We start from the raw sequence: 25399 nt of genomic DNA on the forward strand, positions 1-25399 counted from the left end.
CACAAAGATCATCAGCATTTTTCTAAATTTTTTAAGTAAAAAAAAAAATAATAATAGCAACAACAAAAACGAAAATATTGTTAATAAAAAATAAATAAATAAAAGACAATTTAAAACATAAACCACTTAATATAACTAAAGAGGGCGGTAAACCAATGTTTTTGTTCTGCCTCATATAGGTTTCTATTGCAAAAAGTTGATTATATTTCGTAAGATTTCCATATTTCTACTTTATTTTATGCCAGCAGTTTCAGATATACAAACATACGCATACATATAATATATGTAGTATGAAAATAGATACGCATGAATGTCTAAGTTTTAAAACCAAAATATATTACCTATAAACCTATACACGCAAGTGCCCATAATTATCATATAATATCATATAAGCTGTATTATGAAATACTTAAATTTTGCTTTTTTTCGCAAACTTTTATTTTGAACTTGAATTTGGCTTTCGTCCAATTGTGCAATATTTTGTTTTACTTTTGTAAACATAATATAATAAGGCGATATATATAAGTATGTATATAGGTATATGTATGTAGGAAACGTATAATCTCGGCGATAAATTTCGAGGAAGAAAATTAATGACAATAAATTTAATTTGAAAAGTGCAAATGTTTATAGTATTTTTCTGTATATGTTGGTTGATGATTGTGTTATTTAATTGAAATGTTGGTAATTAGATTTTTAATTACAAAAAAATATATAAATATAATTTTATTACAAAAAAGAAAATATTGTAACTAAATTAATGCAAAAAAATAAAAAAATGCAATTAATTAGCATAACATTACTTTTAAAAAATACGAATTTGATCATCTGGAACATGTATATACTTTTAAATGAAATCGGAATATAAAATAATAAATAAGAGATGTATGAAATGCCAAGGAGCAATAAGAATGGCTTATGTGCGGCCTTTCAAAATCTTATTTTCCACTAAACCACATAGTAGACAATATTTATCACTTTTAATATTTCTTTATGAAAGATTAGAAGTGCACAAAAATATATTCTATAACTATTTATGTACTGGCTGCTGATCTAACGAGAACAAACATATAGCTAAACAGTTATATTAAACCATTCCCTCCCATTGTACTCGCTTAGATACAGAAAAAATAATTTTTTTAACCAAGTGAGTACAATGGTCGAATGGGTTTTCTGTAATGTTTTTTTTTGTACTCAAGCGAGTACAATGGGAGGGGTTAAAGAATTTTCCAAAAAATTTAATATTACATTTGACAATTTTTTTTTTATTTCAAAATATTTAATTTTAAAAAATTCAAAAAGTGTGAGAAATAATTAATCTATAAAATGATGTAACCTTAAAAAAATATGTTAACAAAAATCACTTTTAAGTATAAATCAACATGCCTTATATCCTTCACACCCTGTAATTTGAACATTACATATATTTTTGTCAGAGATAACAAGCAGCATGCCACCACTCATTACTACATTACAGACGCGCACACTCTAACTCGATGAGCATATACACACACATTCGGTCGGCGCTTTGCCGTCGTTTGCTTCCTATGCAAAGCACACACGCACGTACCACTCGTTTCACAGCCGAATGCCACCCGCTCCACCAACGCATGCTGATAGGGTTGAATGCCGTTAGGCCACAAGCAGCACAATTGAGAAAAGTGGGTCAATGGTGAGTGTAAGGTGAGCAGAGGGGTGAACTTTCCCTTCATATTAATTGTTTGCATTTGCTCGCCATTTCACCGATAACCTAATGAAGCTACTCGAAAACAATTCACTCATAAAGCGATTACTGTAAACACGATGTGAGGTGGAAGCTACAAGGAATGTATACAAATTGAAGCCCCACTGCATTAAGTTGTTATGTGCTCTTATCGGCTTATTGTTTTCGATACAGTTTGTGTAAGCGGCGTAGGAGATAAAGAGATAAAGGTATCATAAATAATAAACAACAGTTATTATTGTATCTCTTTATCTGGGAGCATAAAATCAGTGAAATGGCGCTCGAAAGCGATTAAGTAATAACATTAGTTGAACTCGTAAAGACAGATTAGAGTAAATATTTACAATTGTTATATTTGTTGTTGTATAACTTTACTACGTCTGATAGCAGTGATAATTTAAGGGTGCATTTGTGAAGATGAAAAAAAACAATACTCTTTGTTTACAAACTCATCTCATATCAGTAGGCCTGCGCAGTTCTGGTCCATTTCAGATGTTTATTGTAAACAAAAAACAGCTGATACGCGCCGCCAAGCCGTAGTTGTTGTTTGACTTCGAGTTGAATAACTTCTAAATATAGATGTATCTACGTGCTCATGCATATTAAAGCGGCCCTTTTAGTTGTTTAGAACGTTTTTAACAAGAGGAAGGATAATAAAAGTGAAATCAAAACAAAGGCGCAGTAAAAAGATAAGTGAAATTACTGAGTTTGCGTACTTTAAGCCATTAATTTCATTGATAATTTTGGATGCTGGCAGTAAAGCAACAGTTGGGTGAGTTGCTTTCGCCGGTACTATCAGTTATTGTCCGCTATATGTATGTAGATGAAAAATGTAATGGGGTAGGAGTAGAGGTGAATTGTCTGACGGGGTCTAACAAAGTATTGCAAAAAAAATAAAAAATAAATAAATAAAATACGAGTCGAAATCAATATATATAGAGGAAATAAGGAGAGATATTTTTTATAACAGTAGACGAGTTAACTATTTGAGTATTAAATAAAAAGCATTCTCATTGCTGGAATATAAAAAATAGCTTAGTCACACAAAACAAAACAAAAAAAAAACAACAACAAAAAAGCTGTATATTCCTTCGCTATTTGTCATCTGTTTCATAGAGTAATATAAAACACAATACACCTGCGGCCAAGCACAACTTACCACTACAATTTGTTTCAAATTGCTTTATTCCTTAGTATTTCTTAAATTTTTTTGGTTTTAATGTATTTAGTAAATACAAACTTCCTTATTTCTAAATAAAAAAATCGATATCGGAAAAAGTACCGTTATAAAATATTGTCAAATATGAGCACACTTAAAATTTTTACCTGGTAAGTTGTGTTTAGCCGCAGGTGTATATATATTTTTTCATTCTCAACCAACTACAGGTCCAATACTGTCTGATTTTGATTAAATATATAGCCCTTCTTCTTGAAAATTATTAATTAAATTATAATTCCTAAAAATAACTTCAAGTTGAGTTAATATGGAAATCAATATAATATATTTTAATTTCATACGATTTATGATAAATTTATTTATTAATAATTTGTCTTAATTTAGTCTCCTTTTCCAACATGTAACTTAACTAGACGTTAATTCAAGGTTTACATAACTCCTCCATGTAGAAATATGTAGGGGCGTATGAGTAACATGTAGGTTATAAGTGTTACTCATACGCCTTGTAGTTCACTGAAAAATTACCCATTGTAATCTAACTTTACTATAATTATTTAAAATTAATGGATAAATTAGCATCAAATTACAATGTCGTGCAAGAGACTTCGAACTATGGATGATTAAAAATTATACAAATTATTTATATAAATGATTAGTTATTGTTACTTATACGCCCCACCAAATATGCATTCCATATTATAGAAATTACATGTACGAAATTAAGAAAATCAATTTTTAATTTTTTTTATATTATTACAAAATAATTTTACGGCTTATAATATTAAGACCACTTTTAATATAAATTAAATAAATTAAGGAAATAAAAAACGTATTCATAGTATTCATAAATTCCGATTTATAACTAACAAATTCTAGACTCGTTATCTAATTGAACTTATGGTAACTTTTTTAACTAATCGATACCATAAATCAAAGCCTTATCTTGCGTGAGGTTTTAATAAGAACATGCTGTTTCCAGTCTCTTAGTCAAACAGTCATCGAGTTTAATGTACTTGTTGAACCCTAGCTTTTTCATGCATATAAATCTTTATCCTTAGCATTCTTCTGTGCTTGTATTTTACTCATAATGTTATAATCATAATCATTAATTGAGCATATTTGTAAAACATATTTTATTCCGTAATTAAAGCACTTTCACCATCGCACAGCATATAGTTTGAAAATTAAATATGCCAGAAATCATTAACATAATTTTGTTAAAGAAACTCTTGTCATTGAATTTTCTTATTACAGCTTCTCTCTTGAAAATACATGAACACTTCATAGATTTATTTAACTATATAAATTGTTAGTTTGAAATTCCTAGGAAAATGAATAAATTCAAGAACCTTAATAAGAAAACTGAATTTAACACTCTTAATAGCAACTGAAATATTAATTTCTCAGGTGCTTAAACAATTGAGGAATGCGCCTAAACTCGAATTTAAGTTAAATTAAGTTAAATTGTATATATTGTTATCGAATGAATTCTAATCTAAAATAACTCTAATAATTCTTAAAATGCATATATAACAAATTTCCGCCATAAAAAAGCTAAAAAATTTTCTTCAACCTTGTTAGGCTCTCCCACAATTTTCTGTTTACACACAGCAAGTGAGCATGCCAAATGAAATATAATTTATTATAACAGATCGATATGTAAAGTCTATGTAGAAACTACACGCTGTCTTGCCGCTACATATGTATTTCTATATAAATTTACGTATTTTATTTGCAAATAATACGCTGAAACACCGAAAGCACCAAAATAAGTTGATAAATGAAAAGAATTTCTGTGTCATCGCTGGTAAAAATAGTGAAACCAAAAACATGTTGCGTGGCGATATTAACCAATTCATATTCTCGCACACAAATACACGCATAGAAGCAAACAAGCAATGCAATGAGCATATATACAGTTAGATGAATGTAAGCAGAGCAACGGAATTTTTCGTTTAACACAATGTGAAATACATAGATACATATGTATATATTTTTAATAAGTATGCATGAGAGATAATGAATTTGGTATACATGAATGTGTATGTATGCATAACCGAAGCATAACCAAATACTGTCTATATGCTTGAATATGTCGAAAGATGACGCTATGCGATGGTCTTCAAGAAAATATTAGGAAACAATCAACGAATACAAGCACATACAAAGGCATGCAAAGGCATAGAGAAATGTATTAGAAACATCGCAGTGATCAGGGTCAATAGGCAAAAGCTAAATGGATATACATATACAAGTACTGATGCGTTCAGAGAATTATGCTTCATGAGTAGTATGAGAAAAGATTCTATATACATATCTATGTACATACTCAAAGTCACATAGAAGCAATAGTTAGTATGAAGTGCGTAGTTTCAATAAAATACTAGGCGCTACTCGCACATCCAAGCATAGAAATTTCAAAAAGCAAATATCTAATGATATTCAACACTAAGGCCCACACCGGCTAGCGATTATTACTGCTGTACATATATGTATGTATGTACGGCATGTACGAATTTCCTATGCGCCGAGCCGCGTAAAAATAGCAACGACCACTGAGTGTACCGTAAAACATGGCCAACAGAGACGGACCGTATGCGGGGTTGCCGAATATTTTGTAGCTTGCGCTGTTGCTTTTGCTATTGTTTGGCGTTTTGTGGCGACCAGCTTAATAAGTAAATCACCTGTATGCTATGCCGCCCTTGCCAAATAACAACAACATTTTTTAATACATACGCCCGTTATATGCGTCTGTGTACGCAACATAAAATATTTTTTTAGTGTGAATGCCACAAAATGCGCTAGGAATTCAAATGTATGTATGTATGTCTGCGGAGGAAAGTAATTTTTAAAAACAAAAAAATTTCGAAACATTTCAGCCACAACAAACACATATGCACGGCTCATTTGTATTAGTGCCGAATTACCCGCCCAACAACCGAATTACCCGATTTCCCCAGTGATTTCACGCACACAACGAAAGCGTAGTGATCGTGCGGCCACTCGGTTTTCGTCTATACGTTCGTATGTATAATGGGGAAAAATTGTGAAAAACTTTTTGGCTGACCAAGCGACAGGAAAGTACCTAACACGCGTGCTGTAGACGAGAAACGTTCAGTCGAGACAGAGCTCATCCACGGGTTAGTTGATTTTTTCTCATCCAACAAACAAAATGGTGAGTGACTGACTGCTGCTAAAGTGCTTGAGGATTGCCTCAGTTTGAAAACTAGATAATAACCTTAAAATTTGGAGCAAATGTAAAAATTTGCATTTTTTAAATAAAAATATTAGTTTTTAAAAAATCCGAAAATAACAAATATTTTCTTTTCTACCAATTCCAGGCCGATTTACCAAAACGTGATATTGAAAGTAAGTCTGAATACAATTTGTCAAATAAAAGAAATAGTGGTTTACAAATTACTGGAAAATGATTATACAAGAGGTTGAAAGGATAATAAAAAAAAATATAGAGATATTAATATTAAAATAAAATGAAAAAAATAATTCTTACAAACAGCTTTTTTTAATGAAAAGTCTATAATCAATCATAACCAAATATCTACCAACTGCATACTTACATAACGGCACAAAGTGATAACGTTTTTTTATCGAAAGAGTCTATACAGCCTTCGTATAGCTTTTGAAAAAAAATAGCAACTCATTGCAGAATTTTGGAATACCTCCAAGCATATTTTGTTGCTTTCTGGATACAGCGCAACCCACATATACATATACAACGGTACATAACGGTAATAACGACTATGATAGCCACCGACGCTGCGAAATTAACGCAACACCTACGTATTTGACGGCCTAAAGTGCCCATAAAAAGTCTATATAACGGTATAAACGAAGCGAAACGACAACGAAACGGAATGGAAATGGTATTGAAACGAACGAAATCTTACAATCGTTTGCGTGCTATTTTTAACAAATGGCTGAATGCCGCCGAAGTGTTCAAAAACAAAGTTTTCGAGGAAAAAAAACTTGAAAAAAAATTCTAAAAATTAAAAATAAATTTTCTAAAAAAATGTGCTTAAACTAACTGCGCAACTGTAGTTGCCGTTATAAAAATAAACGCAAATATGTGAATGAGAATAATGATACGAAAAAGAATTTAAAAATGAAGGACTGATCTCGTAAAAATATATAATTTATAGTATACAAACAAAAAAGTCTCGGCTACTATAGTGACCAATTCCAATATAAGTGAATGTAAGTGTATATCAAATAAAAAAACATACGACTAGCGGTAAATGCGTGATCGCGTATAAGCGCTAGCCGAACGAGAGCGCAACGAACGCATTTCTAATTTTGGGAAAAATTCTTGCTTTTAGTTTTTCCTCCGCATACCGCACATACTCAATGGCCTTTATATGCTTGAAAATATATACAAATACACAAAAACAACACTAGACATACACCTCGGCAAAAATTTCCTGCGTGTTCGGTACGCAAACTCGTCTACTTAAACGCTCGTGCGCTCACCTCGTCGTGCACGTCGGGTGTCAGATTTCTTTCGAACGAAGCGCTTATATACACAGCGAGAAATTCCTTTAGCTATGCGCTGTCAAGATGTATACTATGCAGAGTTGAAGCACCGTTAGGTGTGGGTGCGATGCATATATGGCATGTGTCATAAATATCGCTCATTTGTTCTTGAATATATGAACCAAGTTCGTGGATTAGCGTGAAGGAGGAAGCGCATATAAAATGTATATATGTTTTTGTATGGATCAATAGGCAATGCAAAGGGTGTAGGTTATATTTATATTTTTATAACGGTAATAGGACAAGGACGTCTATTTAGATAACAGTCTGCTTGTGTTTTATAAAAATATATTTCAAATGTAGCCATTAGCTTTCAAAGAGATTATGAAAATATACTTGCGGATAGAGAGTTCACAATTCCTAAACCATACTACACCCCCCTTGCAATAGTAATCATTACAATAATGGTTAATTAATATTATTAAAATATTCCAAAATCCTTAAGATTAGTTTGATATTTTCTTTAAAACGTTTTTATTCGATGTTGGTAACCCTAAAACGCCTTAAAAAGTCAAAACTAGTGGTATGACAACTGTAAAGTGTTTGGAGTTTAACTCTATATGAAAAGTCGTACTTTCAAAAAACTTAATCAATATCTTGCTTGTAAAAGATATATTCCAGTAATTCTTAAGCCACTTCTTACAAAGTTTTAAACTTATTTCATTTCAATAAAACCAATATTAATAATTTTCTTCATTTTTTTTCCACATAGATGTCGAATTCGTTTTCGAAATCATGGGCTCTCCCGGTGTGGGCATTGATGCCGTCGATCTAGGTGATGCCCTCCGTGCTCTCAACTTGAACCCAACCTTGGCGTTGATCGAGAAATTGGGCGGTACCAAGAAGCGCAATGAGAAGAAAATCACCTTCGAAGAATTCCTCCCCATCTACTCACAAGTCAAGAAGGAGAAGGATCAAGGTTGCTACGAAGATTTCATTGAATGTTTGAAATTGTACGACAAAGCCGAAGATGGCACCATGCTCTTGGCTGAATTGCAACACGCCCTCCTCTCCCTTGGTAAGTGTTGTTGTAGAGTAGAAACACTTTACAAGATCAAATCTCGAAATAGATCTCTGATCGTTCAACTCCAACATATTTTATTGACTTCTAATTTTTTTCTCTTCATCCAACAGGTGAGCAATTGGATGATGAGCAAGTTGAGACTCTCTTTGCCGACTGCATGGATCCCGAAGATGATGAAGGCATGATTCCATACTCCCGTAAGTATTAGCTAAATGTTAATCGAATAAGATCTTTCACCTAGACCATATATGTACAGTGTTTATTTTTAAAATACGAAAAAAGCACTGTTAATGTTAATCACCACCATATCAGATATACATATGTATATTTCTCACCTTCATCAGCACAATACAAAATCTCCATATTTATTTATATATATATTTATGTACATCTCTGCATATATTTGTATTAAATCTGTTCTTGTTTTCCATTATATATTCTCATTCTATGTCGACTTATGTATATGTACCTACGTTTTTATGTGACCATCGAATGTCGAAAAATCCAAAAATAAACCCCAACGCACTGTGGAAAAAAAAATATAAAACCAAAAATAAAAAAAATGCACCACCTACAACACCACCTCACTTCCCCAAATATGTATGTACGAATGTGTATGACGCACTTTCACTTTGTTTTACAATCACATACACATGAACACACACACAAATGCGCGTTCGTTCGTCCACCTACGAATGTGAATGATTATTGCACAATACTTGCGTGAAATACATATATACACACATATACATATGTATGTAAAATGCCTGCAACAACAAAAAACAACAACACAATTTATGTTTACACACCTTGTGTGCGCCATGCAGAGTTCATCCAGAGAATGATGAGCGATCCAGTTGTCTTCGACTAAGCGGTAAGTACCCGATTAATTACATGCAATAGTAGGGGAGATTAAATGAGAGGGTTATGTTCAGAGGAAATTAGGTCAAATGGGGAAAGAATTTGCTTAAACATAGAAATTTAAAATGTAAGACAAAGAATGATATAAAATAAAATAAAATAAAATAAAATAAAATAAAATAAAATAAAATAAAATAAAATAAAATAAAATAAAATAAAATAAAATAAAATAAAATAAAATAAAATAAAATAAAATAAAATAAAATAAAATAAAATAAAATAAAATAAAATAAAATAAAATAAAATAAAATAAAATAAAATAAAATAAAATAAAATAAAATAAAATAAAATAAAATAAAATAAAATAAAATAAAATAAAATAAAATAAAATAAAATAAAATAAAATAAAATAAAATTAAATTAAATTAAATTAAATTAAATTAAATTAAATTAAAATAAAATTAAATTAAATTAAAGTAAATAAAATAAAATAAAATAAAATAAAATAAAATAAAATAAAATAAAATAAAATAAAATAAAATAAAATAAAATAAAATAAAATAAAATAAAATAAAATAAAATTAAATTAAAATAAAATAAAATAAAATAAAATAAAATAAAATTAAATAAAATAAAATAAAATAAAATAAAATAAAATAAAATAAAATTAAATAAAATTAAATAAAATTAAATAAATTAAAATAAAATAAAATAAAATAAAATAAAATAAAATAAAATAAAATAAATTAAAATAAAATAAAATATATAAATAATAGCGAAAAAAATATTATTTTCCTTTTTTTAGACTTATTTAGAAAACGAAAATATAACTAATATCAATATCAAAAAAATCATCCCAAAAAAGAGGTATGTGTTTTCTGAAAATGATAATTTTTTTTTTATTTTGTATTTAGGTTGACTTAGGCATTATTATTCGGTTTGAAGTGATGCGATTCTTAGTCCATTAAGTTAATCTTAGCCTTAGTTAAGTAGTTTCGTAGCCAAAAAGAGTTCGCTATCAAAATCAGGGGCGTCAATTCAATTTCACTCCGTCACATTGATCTATTTCATGTTAAAAATATTTAAAATAGTTTCTAGTACCTTGTCATTATTTGTACGACAATATTTTTTGCACTATTTGTTTGTATGTATACACAATGTTTACGTGGGTGTTCTTCTAAAAGTTCTAAATATAAAATTTAAGAATTCTTAACCAAAATATTTCAAAAACATAAAACTAATTCTAAATTATTTTCTTCTCTCCCCCTCCACGTAGCATTTCTTGCCAGAATGTGTGATAGACCAGATCAGCTATAAAAACAACAACAACGACTTATAGCCAACAACCATTCTCCATAGATGTTTTATTCATCTCTCTCTCTCGTATATTTATTTTAAATTAAATTTTAATTTCTCTCTGCTTATAAATACTTTATAATTGTATTACGAACGTGATGCAATTACTTTTGAAGAAGGCAAACATTAAAACAAAGCAAACAAAACTCAAAACAAACGATGAAGAACTTAAAACAATTTTTAAATTATGTATATAAAAAAAAGTTAAACCAAAAAAAAAACTAAAATTAGAAAATAATTTTGTTGTTCATTTATTTAATTTTAATTACATGAAAAACGAACTTAATATATAGTAAAACCATATATATTAATAATAGAATGTCGTTAAAGAACAGCGTAAACGACAAAAAAAAGCACGAATAGCCAACGTTACGAAAAGGACTTAAAGCAATGTACTTGTTACTACATATAATAAAATCACTTGGAAACGGATAATATGAACTCCTATTATATACTAATTGATAACGAAAGGGAAACAAACAAAATTTAGTTATATATAATCCTATATATATTTTTTTTTTTAATAAGCAAGCTCTAACCAGTGTCATATTCTCTGACTAAATGGAACGGATTAACAATGAAAAAATCAAAGTCGATCCAATAAAAATATCTCTCTCTCTCTGTGTCTGCATATACGCATATGTATTTTTTTATTTAAATAATTATGCAAAAAAAAATTTTTTTACGTGGTTTCATCAGGCACAGTCGGCCATTTATGAAAAACACTTGGTGAAAGGAAAGAGTTTCGTCGATTTTAATTTCACTATCGCCTATCATACCATAATTTGTCTTCAGAGAGAATAGTAGAAATGGACTTCTTTGAATCATTTTAGACCTATTGCATATATGCTGTGCCTTATAAGACATAAACAAACAGCTTACAAACAATTATCATCTATAAAACGTTCCTCCACGCATAGCTTAGCCTGACACTGTCTACCTTCTACTTTATTATTTTTAATTTTCTTCATTGGAATCCTCTATAACGGGTATATTTTGTCCTTTTAACTTAAGTAGCCTTGCGGAAGCCAAGTTCCTCTCACTCCCCCATGTCACTGTTGACAGTCATAACTTTGAAGTTTTATATAATCTCGTCTAAATGGGAACCAGCATTAACATCAACAAGAATATTATCCTTGAAATCCAAAGCAGAATCAGTCTTGCCAACAGGAGCTACTTTGGACTCAGTAGTCAACTGAAAAGGCCAAACACTACAAGTCCCTTCCTTCCTTTTAAATGATGCGGAAGCTTGGAGAATACCAACATAAGATGAGTCCGCGCTAAGAGTTTTCGAGAGGAAGGTTTTGCGGAGGATTTATGGTACTTTGCTCATTGGCGACGACGAATACCGCATTCGATTTTACGTCGAGGTGTACGAGATATACTACTATATTGACATAGTTCAGCGAATGAAGAAGCTCTCTCCAGCTCTGAGAATATATGATGCAGTACCTGCTGGGGGGAGCAGAGGAAGATCTCCATTTGGAAAGAACAGGTAGATAAGCACCTGGCTGCACATAGTTTCGCCAATTAGCGCCAAACAACTAATAAAAAGAACGAAAGGCGCGCTGTTGTTTACTCGGCAATCATCGCATAAGCTTGTCTACACCAGTAAAAAAGAAGAAGAACTGACTGACTTTTCTTTCGTAACAGTCACCTGTGATTATTGCTTATAGAAACCCTACCGGAATTAAAAAAAAAAATTGTATAATTACGATTTACTGTGATGGCTAGAAATCATCCAGGCGGAATTAATAAAGATGCAGTTAACTTCCATTACTCGAACTTCTATAACTCGAACTCTTTAATTAGCAATAGAAGTCAAATTTCATACAATTTACCTTCCGTAACTCGGAAGTCTCTCTAACTCGAAGTTTTTTGTGGATTATGGTGATTCGATAATGGAATAGTCTTAAGCTAACCCTAATTGGATTCCCGTAAAATTGAAACCCGCTAGATGGTACTAGAGTCATTGTTTTACGAAAAATTGGTATTTATGGTCTGATATCATTCATTTCATAACTTTTAAATATTCAAACGGGTTTAATAAGGTAAGGTAAGTTAGCTCTTTCAGTACAATATCGATATCAGAAGTATCGATTTAGTAAGAACACGGAATGTTAGGGAATGTTTTGATAAAAATGTCCTATAGTTTTACAAGAACATGTTAATACGAGATCTTCAATAGCTTTATAACGGGGTAAAGATTTCTCAATGACATTGAATTTTGAAGCCGTAATGTACCCACTAATCCAAATTTCGATTGAAATCGACTTAATTTTATTGTCCAAACGAAATTAGTATAGTTGAAAATCAAATCATTATTTTTGGACAAGTTTAATAGCCCAATTTTCAAAGTTCCGTTATTTAAAAAAAATCTTCAAAATTGCGTAATTTGGAGTAATGTAGGTGAAGATAAAGGTTTAATACCGCCTTTTACGTTCGTAAAAGGTGCTGTGAACTATATTTTTTTAATTTTTCAAGAATAAAGTAATATTAGCAATTAATGGAGCTTTAACATAATTTATGCTTTTATTTAGGATAATTCAATTCTCTGATATATTTTGCATGCAACATAGGGGGTTGACAACAATTTGTTTACATACAAATCTTTGATATACCATCAGTTGCATTTTCCGTCAGATGTCGCTATCGTTGCTTTCCACGCCAACCACTGTTTACACCCACTACGCCAACAGCGGGCGAACAATAACATTAACGGCTTTCGTGTACTAAAAGCTCACCGCAAAAAAGCATCTTTATGTACGCGCTCTCACCGAAATGCAATGTCTTCAGCACTGGCGCTCCGCGGCTTTTGGGCTTGCGATGCGAGCTGTACGCATTCGAACGTTAATTATAAATTCTTCTTTGCAGCGCGCAATCAGTTCGAGACGAGATAACAGACCAAATAGATTCATCCTCGGTGTAACAACTATTTGCGGTGCGACACAACGCCAAGGTGTGTGACAGTGTGCTTTTCTGCTCTTTTCATTACAGTTTTTTTTGCATATTAAATCAATTTTTTCTTTTTCATATGCAAATATGAATGCTTTTGTTGTGAATTGTGAAATTTGAATTTTGTATTTATACAGTTACGATTGAAAACGCATTGCGCAGTGTGCCGCAGAGCAAAGTGTGAATAGAATTTAGGAAAATATCTACATATCAATGTACGAATGTGTGTATACACAAAAGTGGCTGCGAGGAAAAAATAGTCAATTTGTAGCAAATTGTGTATTATGAATAGTGAAAAGCGACCATTCCAGAACGACAACGGTAGTTGGTATACCGAAACGCATTCGAAACGCGAGTGGCCCTCACCGTTAATTTAATTTCCGGTGTGAAGGTGGTGGTGCATGAGGTGCGAGTGAATAATTAATAATATTTTCTTTACAGGTTCGAGATTGTAAATACATACATACATACATACATACAAACATATTTGTTTTTGATTTGAAAAGCAAAAGAGTTACATAAGAAAAAAGTGCATTTATAAAGCGAGCAAAGCGTGAATAAATAGCGTTGAAAAGTGCTTTAAAAAATATTTAAAGAAGAAATTGTGAATTGAAAAATTTTCAACAAGCAAAAGATACACACACAATCCACGAAGGCACAAAGTGAGAGACAGCGCGGCAGCAGAGTGAAAAACAATAATTACGCAGCGTATACTGCTATTGTGAAAACAAACCCATAAAAATACTTACAAACATACATACATACAGAAAAAAGGCGAAGCTTCGTTGGTCCGGAGTGCAACGCATTCCTTCGCATTATAGAACTCTGTTATCTCGTAAGGGGTGTCCCTTATTTTTGCTGCGTATCGCAATCCACCCCACCGCATCCTTTAGAGCGCACAGCACGGAAGTAGAACACACCAACACACACACACACACAAGCTCAAACAAGCATACACTGAGCGTCGAGCAGCAAGTCAATATGGCGGATATTTTGGAGAAAAGCTCTTTGCCACTGGAAGCTGCTGCTACAGCAACTGCTGTTAGTAATGGCACAGCAGCGGCAGAGATCGCAGCAGCAGGCTCAGTCATCAACACAACAACAGAATCAAGCACAGGCATACCGGCACAGCCGATTGCGCCAACTACAGTGAATGACTCACACTCGCCGCTGTTGTTGAAGGAGCAACAGCATCAACAGGAGCAAATCTATCAACAACAACAGAAGGAACAACAGCAGTCGGCTGCTGTGGCTGTAGCAGCATCAGCCACCGCTGCAGCAGCAGCACCACCACTAGTGTCGGCGGCAGTGGATGTTAAGCAGGCGCAACCCGAGCAGAAAGGTAAGCAAACAAATGAATACCTTTGCAGAAGCATAAAAGTACAAACGGAATGCGTTTGAAAAGGAATTGCAAAAATAGAAATACACACACACACTCTTCTCTGTATACATACATACATGTAACTATGTTTGTTTGTGTTTGTGTACTGTAGGCAAGCAGTGGTTATTGAATAAGTTCGCTTAAAATCGATTTTTGCTTAATCTTCCGCAAGTAACAAACGCAAATAGCGCATAAACACACGCCGTTTTTTTTATCAGCCAATTGAATGTTATTTTGCGATTCAATGAATACTAGATAGATAAAAATATTTTTTTTCATGAGTAAATTTGCAATCATTCTGTTTGCGCGAATATACAAACATATTGTTTGAATCTTATCAGATACATTTGTGTGACTGTTGTTGATATTGAAAGCTGTTAGAATTATCAAATTGCTTGAAATTATTTATTATTGTTAGCGGTGGAAAGTGTAGCTTTCTATATAATTATTTATATATATGCATTAGGATGACACTTTACATAATCAAAATTTATAATTTTTGTTAGACACAGTATTTGGAAAAAAATCTAAATTAGAATGAAAAGAAATTACTCTATTCCATGAAAAACAAAATTTTAAAATAAAAAAATTAATTGTTTGTCTCTTTTCATTTAGAACCTCAGTTCAGTACTATTAAAAACGGAAATTCACTCACAAATTTTAATTCCAAATAATTTTCCAACCGTCTCTGTTCATTACGAATTTTTTTCATATATGTACATATTATTTTCATCTGAAATAACTTATACGAAAAATTGAGGTTTCGGTATCTTTTGAAAACATAATTTTCCTAATTTATAGCATCACCCTAATGTACATACCTACATATGCATTTAAACATTCGTTTATGACGATAATAATAAATAAATTGTTTTTATATTACAAGCGTTTATTTTTAAAACAATTAATTTGTCATTTATTTCTTAATTCAAGTTACATTGTTGATTCTATATTAATGAGAAGAAAACACGAATGTTCTTTAAATAATTATAATCATTAACTTGCAACTAAATGAATGATTTAACTAACATGCAATAACTAAATGTCAATCTATTTTATAAATTTGAAATCATTTCAACAAAAGCGATATTATTTTAGGGGACCCCCATTCTCGAATTCATATTTTGACGATTTTCAATAAGCTGGCAAATTAACGGATATTATTTTATAGGGTTGTAACTTTGCATACATTTATTTGAAGACTTTAAAAAGAGGAACACATATTTGTTGTTGTTGTTTTTTGTGATCAAGCAAAAGCCCTTCTTTTCGGCGGCGCATGTGATTTCTGCTCACTGGAACATCTGAAACCAAAAACGGGATTAGAAAGAGTACATGTTTGGCTCTGGTATGAACTAGAATTATTAATTTCGCACAAAAATTAAAGGCGGACCTTTGAAATTTTTTTTTTTGAAAATCGCCGTTTCTTCAGCCACAAATCAAGTTGAAAAGTAAAGAAGACCCATTTGATTTATCCTAGTTCTTACCATTGCTATATACATATGTATAGAATAACGTATTAAAATTTGGAACCGATTGGATTAATAGGTTTTCAGTAACCTCATGTGCCAGTCGTAAAAACACTGTTTCGAGAAAAAACGCGTTTAAAGCTTTGAGGCGCTCTCGCCTTCGCCTAATGCTTCCACCATAAATCGGCTATATCTTCAAGAGTTTGTGAAATTTTCACTTGATATTTTAAAGGAACATTCTTGAATAGTAATAGGTTCGAATTAAATTTAAAATAAAAATTGAAACCGAGAATGGGGGGATCCCTTTAAATACTCAAGTTACAAATGCTGCTTAGGCTTGTTCTACTAATAGGAACTTTCAAAACCATCGAAATAATGAAGACATTTTATGTATGTATGAGAGGTTGGTGGTCTTGAAAATACAGTAAAGCCCTAATATGATGATTTACTGTCTTGAGATTTCTCATAATGTGTCGAAATTTATTATATACCTTACTTTATATGCATGTGAGTTGTTCTGAAGAATAAATGGCTGAAATCTACAATATTATGAACAGTTCAAATGAAAGGTATAAAGTTCTATATTTTTAGTAAAAAAAAAAACTACGAAGGGGGCAACATTTATAGATAAATATATGTAACTCTATGATCTCTTTTTTGAAGTAATGATAATGTGTCGATGATTATGTGAACATTTCTTCCATAAATTTTTACTCCTATCTTTGATATATATTTTTTTGAAAACACCTTGCAAAACTCCAAAAGTATGCTATGAATTTGATTTAAAAAAGCTATTTAAACAAGCTTTCTTCATTAAAGTAAATTTTATTAGAAGTCCATCGATATTTTCAGAAATTGAAATGAGCCACATTTTCATGATCTATTTGGGTAGAGTACTGGAGGGGGGTATAAGAAACATTTTTTGGACTTGTTAGTTCTGTCTTTGTAACACCTCGAGATATTTGGAGAGTCTTCCGAAACTTTTCTTTCCTTTAAATAAATAAAAGTAGTTTTTGAAAAATATCTTAAAATATTTCTGTTATATTCGATATACTTTACTTACCAACCTTTTAGATATATCAGCTTTACAATCCCATATGAATATATTTATGACAAAGTTTATAATACATGTACATATATATAAATATCTCACCTCCCAGACTTATATGGAATGCCTACATGAACCTACATGTATTTTAACGGTATATGAGTCCCAAGAATTAATAATTGAAATGGCATGTACGTGTATGAGCCGGCTTGTAGACATCACCAGAGCCAACTCCCTTTTTTCAGTGCCAAATGCAATGGAGTGAATGCCATAAATACCAGACAGTGCACAGCGCGACGCACACACACACAACACACATATAAAAGTAATAAATAAAAAAACGGAGTAAAGAATATTTATGAATGAAGCGCATGCACGCAACCAGAAAATTAGGTATTAACCACGTATGACACTTTGTTATTAAAAAAACGGTGATGTGAGTGTGGACATGAGTGGATTGTATGTATACATTTAATCATACATATGTATATGCCAGCTTGTTGTTAGACTGTATGTCTAGCAGTGCGGCCAAGAAAAGTCACGCTGCCGCCGCCTGCCGGTGGTTACCGATAAGACAGACTTTGAGACCGCGCAAGTGTCCTTCTAAAATGGAAACGACAGCGACAAGTGCTTAACTGGCGAACAACTTCTTTGTTGTCAATTGTTGTAACATGAGAATTGCATTGTGATAACTGTAAAGAGAGGGGAGTTGGGGGTGTACTAGAACGGAGAAACATACATATAAGTATACTTATATGGCAACATAATTTTCATAAGTGCCACAAATGTTGGTATTAGTGTGTATGTATGTATTTGTGGCATGCAACACCCACAATACAAACAGACATACTTATTCGTATAAAATAAGACTACAAGAGAAGTTGCAGAAAACAATGGCATCATGTTAACTGCCAAAGTCGTTCGCTGCGTGTCTATAGGCGTATGAATGTCTGTTTGACTGTTGATTTTTAGTCTTAGAGTTTTGTGACTCTTTTTCAGAACTCCATTGTCGCTGCATTATTTGCTGCATGCCTCAGCACTCGGCTTAAATGTGCAATCCGGGGAGGGCGCTGCAATATACAGCATTATTTTTGCAGATTTTTAACGCTTATATACATATATGTATATGTTTGTATGTTTGTAAGTGTATATGTGATGAAAGCGATGAAGTGATTACATACAATGTTAGAACAATTACAAAGCGGCGTGTGAGTTGAAAGACCTCAAAGTGTGACGATTGCCGTATCTAACATCTGTGAATCGCGAATATATATTTTTGTATGTATGTATGCCGGTAGTTATCAATGCGTTAGCATTTATAATACTTGTATGTATATCTGATAACTAATATGCCTTTGTGTTCTTTAATTACATATATTAGCTTGCGCTCATGAATATAAATATTTTTACGCGACTATATGCTGAGCCGTTGATGGATATGTGCTTTATGTAGTTTTTTTTTTATTTCAGCAATGCATTTAATTGCAATTTATGTTTTATGACGGAATTGTACATTTATGCGGATGCATGTTGTGAAAATGTCATGCCAAGTGCACGATTACAGTGGGGCGAAAACAATTTTAAGCAAGCAAAAAATATTTAAATTTAAAAAATATATATTCAGGTGCTATAGATATTTTTAAAATTAATATTTAATTTTCAAAAGGTGGCAACTCTGCTCAAACATTTCTCTATGTAATTATTTTCAAGAACTTTGATTTTCTTAGACCTTTTATTTTCTTAGAACAATTTTTTGGACAGGTGGCAACCCTGAACTTCACAGGAACTTTTTTCTATCTCCGATATAGTTTTCCTGATATTTTCAATAAATTAGGTTGAATAATTCTGTAGCCATACAGCATTGGGTCTCTGAGCCATTAGGAGTTTATCGGTATCACAACGGACAGCGCTAAAAACTGTCTAAGTGAGATCATCTGTATCTGCATAGATCTGCCTGCAAACCGAACCTAACCGAACAACATTATTTTAGTTGTTTTAGCATTGAAGAAAACTGGTTTCAGGATTCCCTTTCGCCTCTCTAAATGAATAATATCATCGAATAAGTGAAACAAATTGCTCTGCACAAGACTGTGTATTTTTCTAGAGACTAAATAATGTTTCTTGACATAATCTTGTAGCAAAAGGATATATTTGATCAGAATCGACTCTGCAACTTTTCCTATAGAATCTTTATGAAAGAATTTGAGACCATGTCACTCGAGATCTTTAAGATGTTGATGGAAATTTGAATAAATTTCATATTTTTATTAAAAAAATGCTATTTAAAGACCGGCAGTGTTGATTTATATAATGAAAAACATATGAGTAATGTAGTTTTGAAGAAAGTCAACTGATCAATCTAAAAAAATTGATCGGTTTTCTTTTTTAACTATAATTAGAGGTACTATTAGAAAGCTATGGATCAAATTTTGATCTAACATAAATTCTGTCGGAAAAGTAGGCGAAGTCTTCTCCTTGAGATCAAAAGTTTATTTTATTCACAAAATTTTAATACTATTATTGCATTTGTCCAGGAGTTACTGTTCTATAATTTTGATGAAAATGGTTATTTTGAAGAGTTATCTGCACTACAACAGAAGATAATACAATATTTTCTAGATTTTTCCAGACTGAAAGCCTTAATTTACCATGATAATCATGTGTGTACCTTTATCTCTTCAGCAATATGCTTGTACCCATTTATGAAGTCAGTTGTGCTGTTGCTTTTGTGATGCGTTAATTAATGCGTTTATGGCATTTATTCGTTCCACTTACTATAGCGCACATTCGGCATACTTAAACACCCACTTGTATATAGCATAAATTCGCACACACACATATATATATTGTTCATATGTAATTGGATCAAAATATTTAGATGAAGTCCATGCGCTACGCGTTGTACTCAATTTTGCGGCAAACCTTCGGGTTACGCGAACGAAATTTCAAAAGTCAACTGTATATTTAGCCGCATGTTTTGATTAATTCTCAGCAATTGCTTGCTACGCTTTATGAAAAAGTAACAAAAAAAAAGTTAAATTTTCAGCAATCGCAATTTGCAATATGAAAGTGTTTATGATTGTTACTTTTCTCCCTCTGTTCGAATGTTACTGATTTGTTACCCAGTCATATGATGGGTTCACATACATATGTATATTCCATATGTAAATATATACATATATAGTACATTTCGCAACAGATTTAAATTTACACCTTTTAGTTGACTTTGCAACAGCGTCTCAAGCTTATTCCTCCACAAACCTTACTCCTCGCTTACTCTTTCCATCTCAAGTCAAGTCAAGTCACTTTAAATAACCGTTTCCAATTTATTTCTCATTTTGTTTTATGATTGCGCCAAGCAGCTCCGTGGACAACATGCTATTTGAACAACTATTTGTTGGTGATTTTATATTTGTGATTTCTTCTAAGCGTTTGTATGTGTTGTGAATTTAGATCGAATGAAGTCATCGAGAATTGTGTGATGAGAATTGCGATTTAACAATGAATTCGTTAAAGAGGGTGAGATGGTAATTTGATACCCAGTCCAAAGCTCAGTTGGGCGAACTTTTTGATATTTTTACTCTGACAACTATATAGAACAGCTGATAGAATAATAAATTAAAACAAGTAAGGAAAGACTAAGTTCGGGTGCAACCGAACATTTTATACTCTCGCAATTTATTTAGAGATTTACCTATATTTTCGGTGAACAATTACCCTTAGGCACTGAGTTCTTCATGTTTGATATCAGGGGCCTTGAAAAGTCATGGTCCGATTTTGACAATTTTTCCACAAGTGATGTCACAGCTCAAATACAGTATTAGTGTAAAGTTTTATTTCGCTATCTTTATCGGTTCCTTATGTATACATTATAAAGTGAACGAATCAGAAGGATTCAAAATTGAGTTATATGGAAAGTAGGCGTAGTTTTGAACCGATTTCGCCCATATTCCACCAGTGTCATCAGGGTGTCAAGAAAATATTATATACCGAATTTCATTGAAATCTGTCGAGTAGTTCTTGAGATATGGTTTTTGACCCATAAGTGGGCGACACCACGCAAATTTTCAATTTCGTAAAAAAATCTCAGTGCACCTTCCTTCTGCCATTTCTTATGTAAAATTTGGTGTTTCTGACGTTTCTCGTTAGTGAGTTACCCCACTTTTAGTATTTTTTAACCTAACCTTTATATGGAAGGTGGGCGTGGTTATTATCCGTTTTCTTTCATTTTTGGAGTGTATAAGGAAACGGCTGAAAGAATCGGCTGCAGAAAAATTGGTTTATATAGCTTTATTGGTTTGCAAGATATATACAAAAAACCTATTTGGGGCCGGGGTCACGCCCACTTTTGCCCCTCCCTAATGCGATCTTATGTCCCAAATTTTATTTTCAGAACTTTATTTATGGCTTAGTTATAGCTCTTTATGTGTTTTTGGTTATCGCCATTTTGTGGGCGTGACAGTGGTCCGATTCCGCCTATCTTCGAACTTAACCTTATGGTGCCAAGGAGCAAGTGTTCCAAGTTTCATTAAGATATCTCAATTTTTACTCAAGTTACAGCTTGCACGGACGGACAGACGGACAGACGGACGGACGGACAGACAGACATCCGGATTTGAACTTTTCTCGTGACCCTTATCACTTTGGTATATATAACCCTATATCTAACTCGTTTAGTTTTAGGACTTACAAACAACCGTTATGTGGACAAAACTATAATACTCTCTTAGCAACTTTTGTTGCGAGAGTATAAAAATACAAAATTGTAAGACTAAGCACATATTAGATCAATTTTTATGGTTTGTTTCAGGATTTTTTTGGAATACGTATCTAATATCTGGCAAGAAATCAATAAAAAATAATTTAAAATCCAACCCGTATTTTATTAATATAATTATGTATATTGCATTTTATTTTTAACCAATTAAAAAAAACATATATTGAAGCAAGTAAATAATTTGGTAGATGAGCGTCGTCACAATCTCAACGACGCTTATCGCTTATCAGTTGCTTTCGTATTCTACTTGCATCCGCTTACAAATATGCAAAATCGCATATATAACCTGTACTACGCACCTATTTACACACAGATATATTTTGTGTATGTAAATAAAAATCGTACATCTTGATGTTATTACACGAATAACCTACAGTTACGGGGTTACTTTAGTTGTACCGGTTTAGATTTTAAATGAGTCCAGCTAATATATTATACGAGTAAGTGTGGCAGTGTTATTGCTTTACATTCATTTTGCTGTTTTGTTATTTCTGCTTTACATTTTGGATATTGTTACATTCAATGGATTTTCAAAATTATGTAAATTAATTGTATAATTTAATGAAGTTGCAAAAGCTAATTGTGATGGGCGCAAAAACATATTTTTTTTTATTAAAAATTGCTTTCTTTACAAATCTAGAAAACGGTAGCAAAGTGATTTTTAGACATTCGAAGTCGTTTTAAAAATGCAGCAGTTAGAAGAAGAAGCTGTTCGAAGCGCTCAGCTGGCAGCTGGAAACTTTGAATGCGTGTTCTTCAAACTTTTCTCCATCGAATCTCGAAAATGGCTTAACCGAATGACTTGAAATTTGCTGGGTGCTCTCAGCACATATAAAGGCATGGAATGCTCTATTATTAATCAAAAATTCCATAATAATAAATGATAATAAACTTAATATTCTATCTATTTTCTGGTCGTAGAAAATTAATTCTAAAAAACAGGCCAACACATGAGATGACCCCCTTAAGCTCGCATCTGACTATGAGGATCCCTTTATGTGCTGTGCCTATAACTGACTTTTCAAAATATTGATTTTATTGTTAACTCAAACTTTGACATTTTTGATGGTAAACCTCCCCATAAAGTTTTGTCAAAGGGAAGTTAGTTTTATTCTATCCAGAAACTGAATAAAATTTGGATTATGATTGACTATGGTTGTTGAGATGAATAGTATGTTTACATATAAGGACATTATCTCCATATACTAGATATAATTCCCAGTTTTATCGATAATTTTTCAAAGAAGAGAAGAATATTAAAATGACAAAGTAAACAAAAATGGCCGACAGCTAAGGAAAGAGGTGTGTAACAACAACAAATACTACACATTTGACAATTGATAATCTCCTTTGGCTACATATGTAAGCGGTTAGATTATTGAACGTGCTTATTTTTTTCATATAAAAACGTACTTGAACAGAAATTGATAAATTCGGTTCGACTTTAAGCGATCAAGTTATCGGTTTAGGGAAACCAGCATTCCTTTATTAGTCTTTCATAGCAAAGTTGAGGTATATTACTTTATTTAAATACAATTAAATTCCATATTGTTATATGGTTCTGAAAAATGTAATTTTTAGTTTCGATCTGGTTCAATAACATGTAATACATTATCTTACAAATTAGGCTCCAACCACACTCATTATTGTATAAACTAATAGGCAAAGCAATTGACACATCAATTTGAACTTCCGTTGGGACAATCACACCTAGAAAAATATGTTTTCTTTCAACCACAAGTAAAGGGTGATTTTTTAAGAGCTTGATAACTTTTTAAAAAAAAAAAACGCATAAAATTTGCAAAATCTCATCGGTTCTTTATTTGAAACGTTAGATTGGTTCATGACATTTACTTTTTGAAGATAATTTCATTTAAATGTTGACCGCGGCTGCGTCTTAGGTGGTCCATTCGGAAAGTCCAATTTTGGGCAACTTTTTCGAGCATTTCGGCCGGAATAGCCCGAATTTCTTCGGAAATGTTGTCTTCCAAAGCTGGAATAGTTGCTGGCTTATTTCTGTAGACTTTAGACTTGACGTAGCCCCACAAAAAATAGTCTAAAGGCGTTAAATCGCATGATCTTGGTGGCCAACTTACGGGTCCATTTCTTGAGATGAATTGTTCTCCGAAGTTTTCCCTCAAAATGGCCATAGAATCGCGAGCTGTGTGGCATGTAGCGCCATCTTGTTGAAACCACATGTCAACCAAGTTCAGTTCTTCCATTTTTGGCAACAAAAAGTTTGTTAGCATCGAACGATAGCGATCGCCATTCACCGTAACGTTGCGTCCAACAGCATCTTTGAAAAAATACGGTCCAATGATTCCACCAGCGTACAAACCACACCAAACAGTGCATTTTTCGGGATGCATGGGCAGTTCTTGAACGGCTTCTGGTTGCTCTTCACCCCAAATGCGGCAATTTTGCTTATTTACGTAGCCATTCAACCAGAAATGAGCCTCATCGCTGAACAAAATTTGTCGATAAACACATTTCGAACCGAACACTGATTTTGGTAATAAAATTCAATGATTTGCAAGCGTTGCTCGTTAGTAAGTCTATTCATGATGAAATGTCAAAGCATACTGAGCATCTTTCTCTTTGACACCATGTCTGAAATCCCACGTGATCTGTCAAATACTAATGCATGAAAATCCTAACCTCAAAAAAATCACCCGTTATGTATATTATGTCTATGGTACATAAATGTGCGCTCATAAAATCGATATTTGGTCAGGCCTGGCCTTAATTAGTTATTATGTACATATATAAGTATAAGTTAATTATTAGTTTGAAAATGGGTTTATGTGAGAAAATACCTACCATATGGCTATGTATGCATTGTATTTGTATTAGTGCTTTCAGATTTACTAGTGACGTGAATACCTCACATATAAAGCTTTAATTCCACATCTTATGTTTTGCTACAGATGGTGTTTGTGAGCTTTCATAGTCAAATACATATAAAGTCAAATCCAAGGAGTGGCTTAGATTTAGCAGTTAAGACTGGCATTATTTACGAAACATTAGACACGAAATTTATATGAAAGTAACTTAAGAGCGAGTTTTTGACAAAATTTATG

At 32.3% G+C, this 25399-nt stretch overlaps 2 protein-coding genes across 6 annotated transcripts in view; both read left to right on the plus strand.

The window, feature by feature from the left end:
- The first annotated feature begins 5942 nt into the window (after window positions 1–5942).
- Window positions 5943–11133, plus strand: Mlc1_1 (myosin light chain alkali). Of its 2 annotated transcripts, XM_011179485.3 has the most exons (6): window positions 5943–6075; window positions 6242–6269; window positions 8164–8469; window positions 8586–8672; window positions 9303–9349; window positions 10613–11133. In XM_011179485.3, exons 1-5 carry the CDS (start codon window positions 6073–6075, stop codon window positions 9344–9346), a joined length of 468 nt encoding a protein of 155 aa, XP_011177787.1. In that variant the 5' UTR covers window positions 5943–6072; the 3' UTR covers window positions 9347–9349; window positions 10613–11133. The 2 variants fall into 2 exon arrangements, with proteins under 2 accessions (XP_011177787.1, XP_011177788.1); XM_011179486.3 differs by lacking the exon at window positions 9303–9349.
- A 2359-nt stretch (window positions 11134–13492) lies between these two features.
- Window positions 13493–25399, plus strand: part of LOC105209191 (microtubule-associated protein tau) — a 57076-nt gene continuing 45169 nt past the window's right edge. The window contains exons 1-2 of one of the 4 annotated variants that reach the window (XM_054227197.1): window positions 13493–13651; window positions 14089–14989. In XM_054227197.1, coding sequence (XP_054083172.1) covers window positions 14629–14989 — 361 coding nt within the window. In that variant the 5' untranslated portion in view covers window positions 13493–13651; window positions 14089–14628. Of the gene's footprint in view, window positions 13652–13949; window positions 13976–14023; window positions 14039–14088; window positions 14990–25399 lie in introns of those variants that run through there. The other 3 variants (XM_054227200.1, XM_054227199.1, XM_054227204.1) reach the window with 3 other exon arrangements.

This window comes from Zeugodacus cucurbitae, chromosome 2, assembly GCF_028554725.1.
Source record: "Zeugodacus cucurbitae isolate PBARC_wt_2022May chromosome 2, idZeuCucr1.2, whole genome shotgun sequence".
NCBI lineage: Eukaryota > Metazoa > Arthropoda > Insecta > Diptera > Tephritidae > Zeugodacus > Zeugodacus cucurbitae.

Bases quoted from the DNA above. Each gene is read 5' to 3' on its own strand.
- Mlc1_1 (XM_011179485.3), top strand. The intron at 6,270-8,163 runs GTAAGTCTGAAT...TTTTCCACATAG, and splicing joins ACCAAAACGTGATATTGAAA to ATGTCGAATTCGTTTTCGAA. The intron at 8,470-8,585 runs GTAAGTGTTGTT...TTCATCCAACAG, and splicing joins ACACGCCCTCCTCTCCCTTG to GTGAGCAATTGGATGATGAG.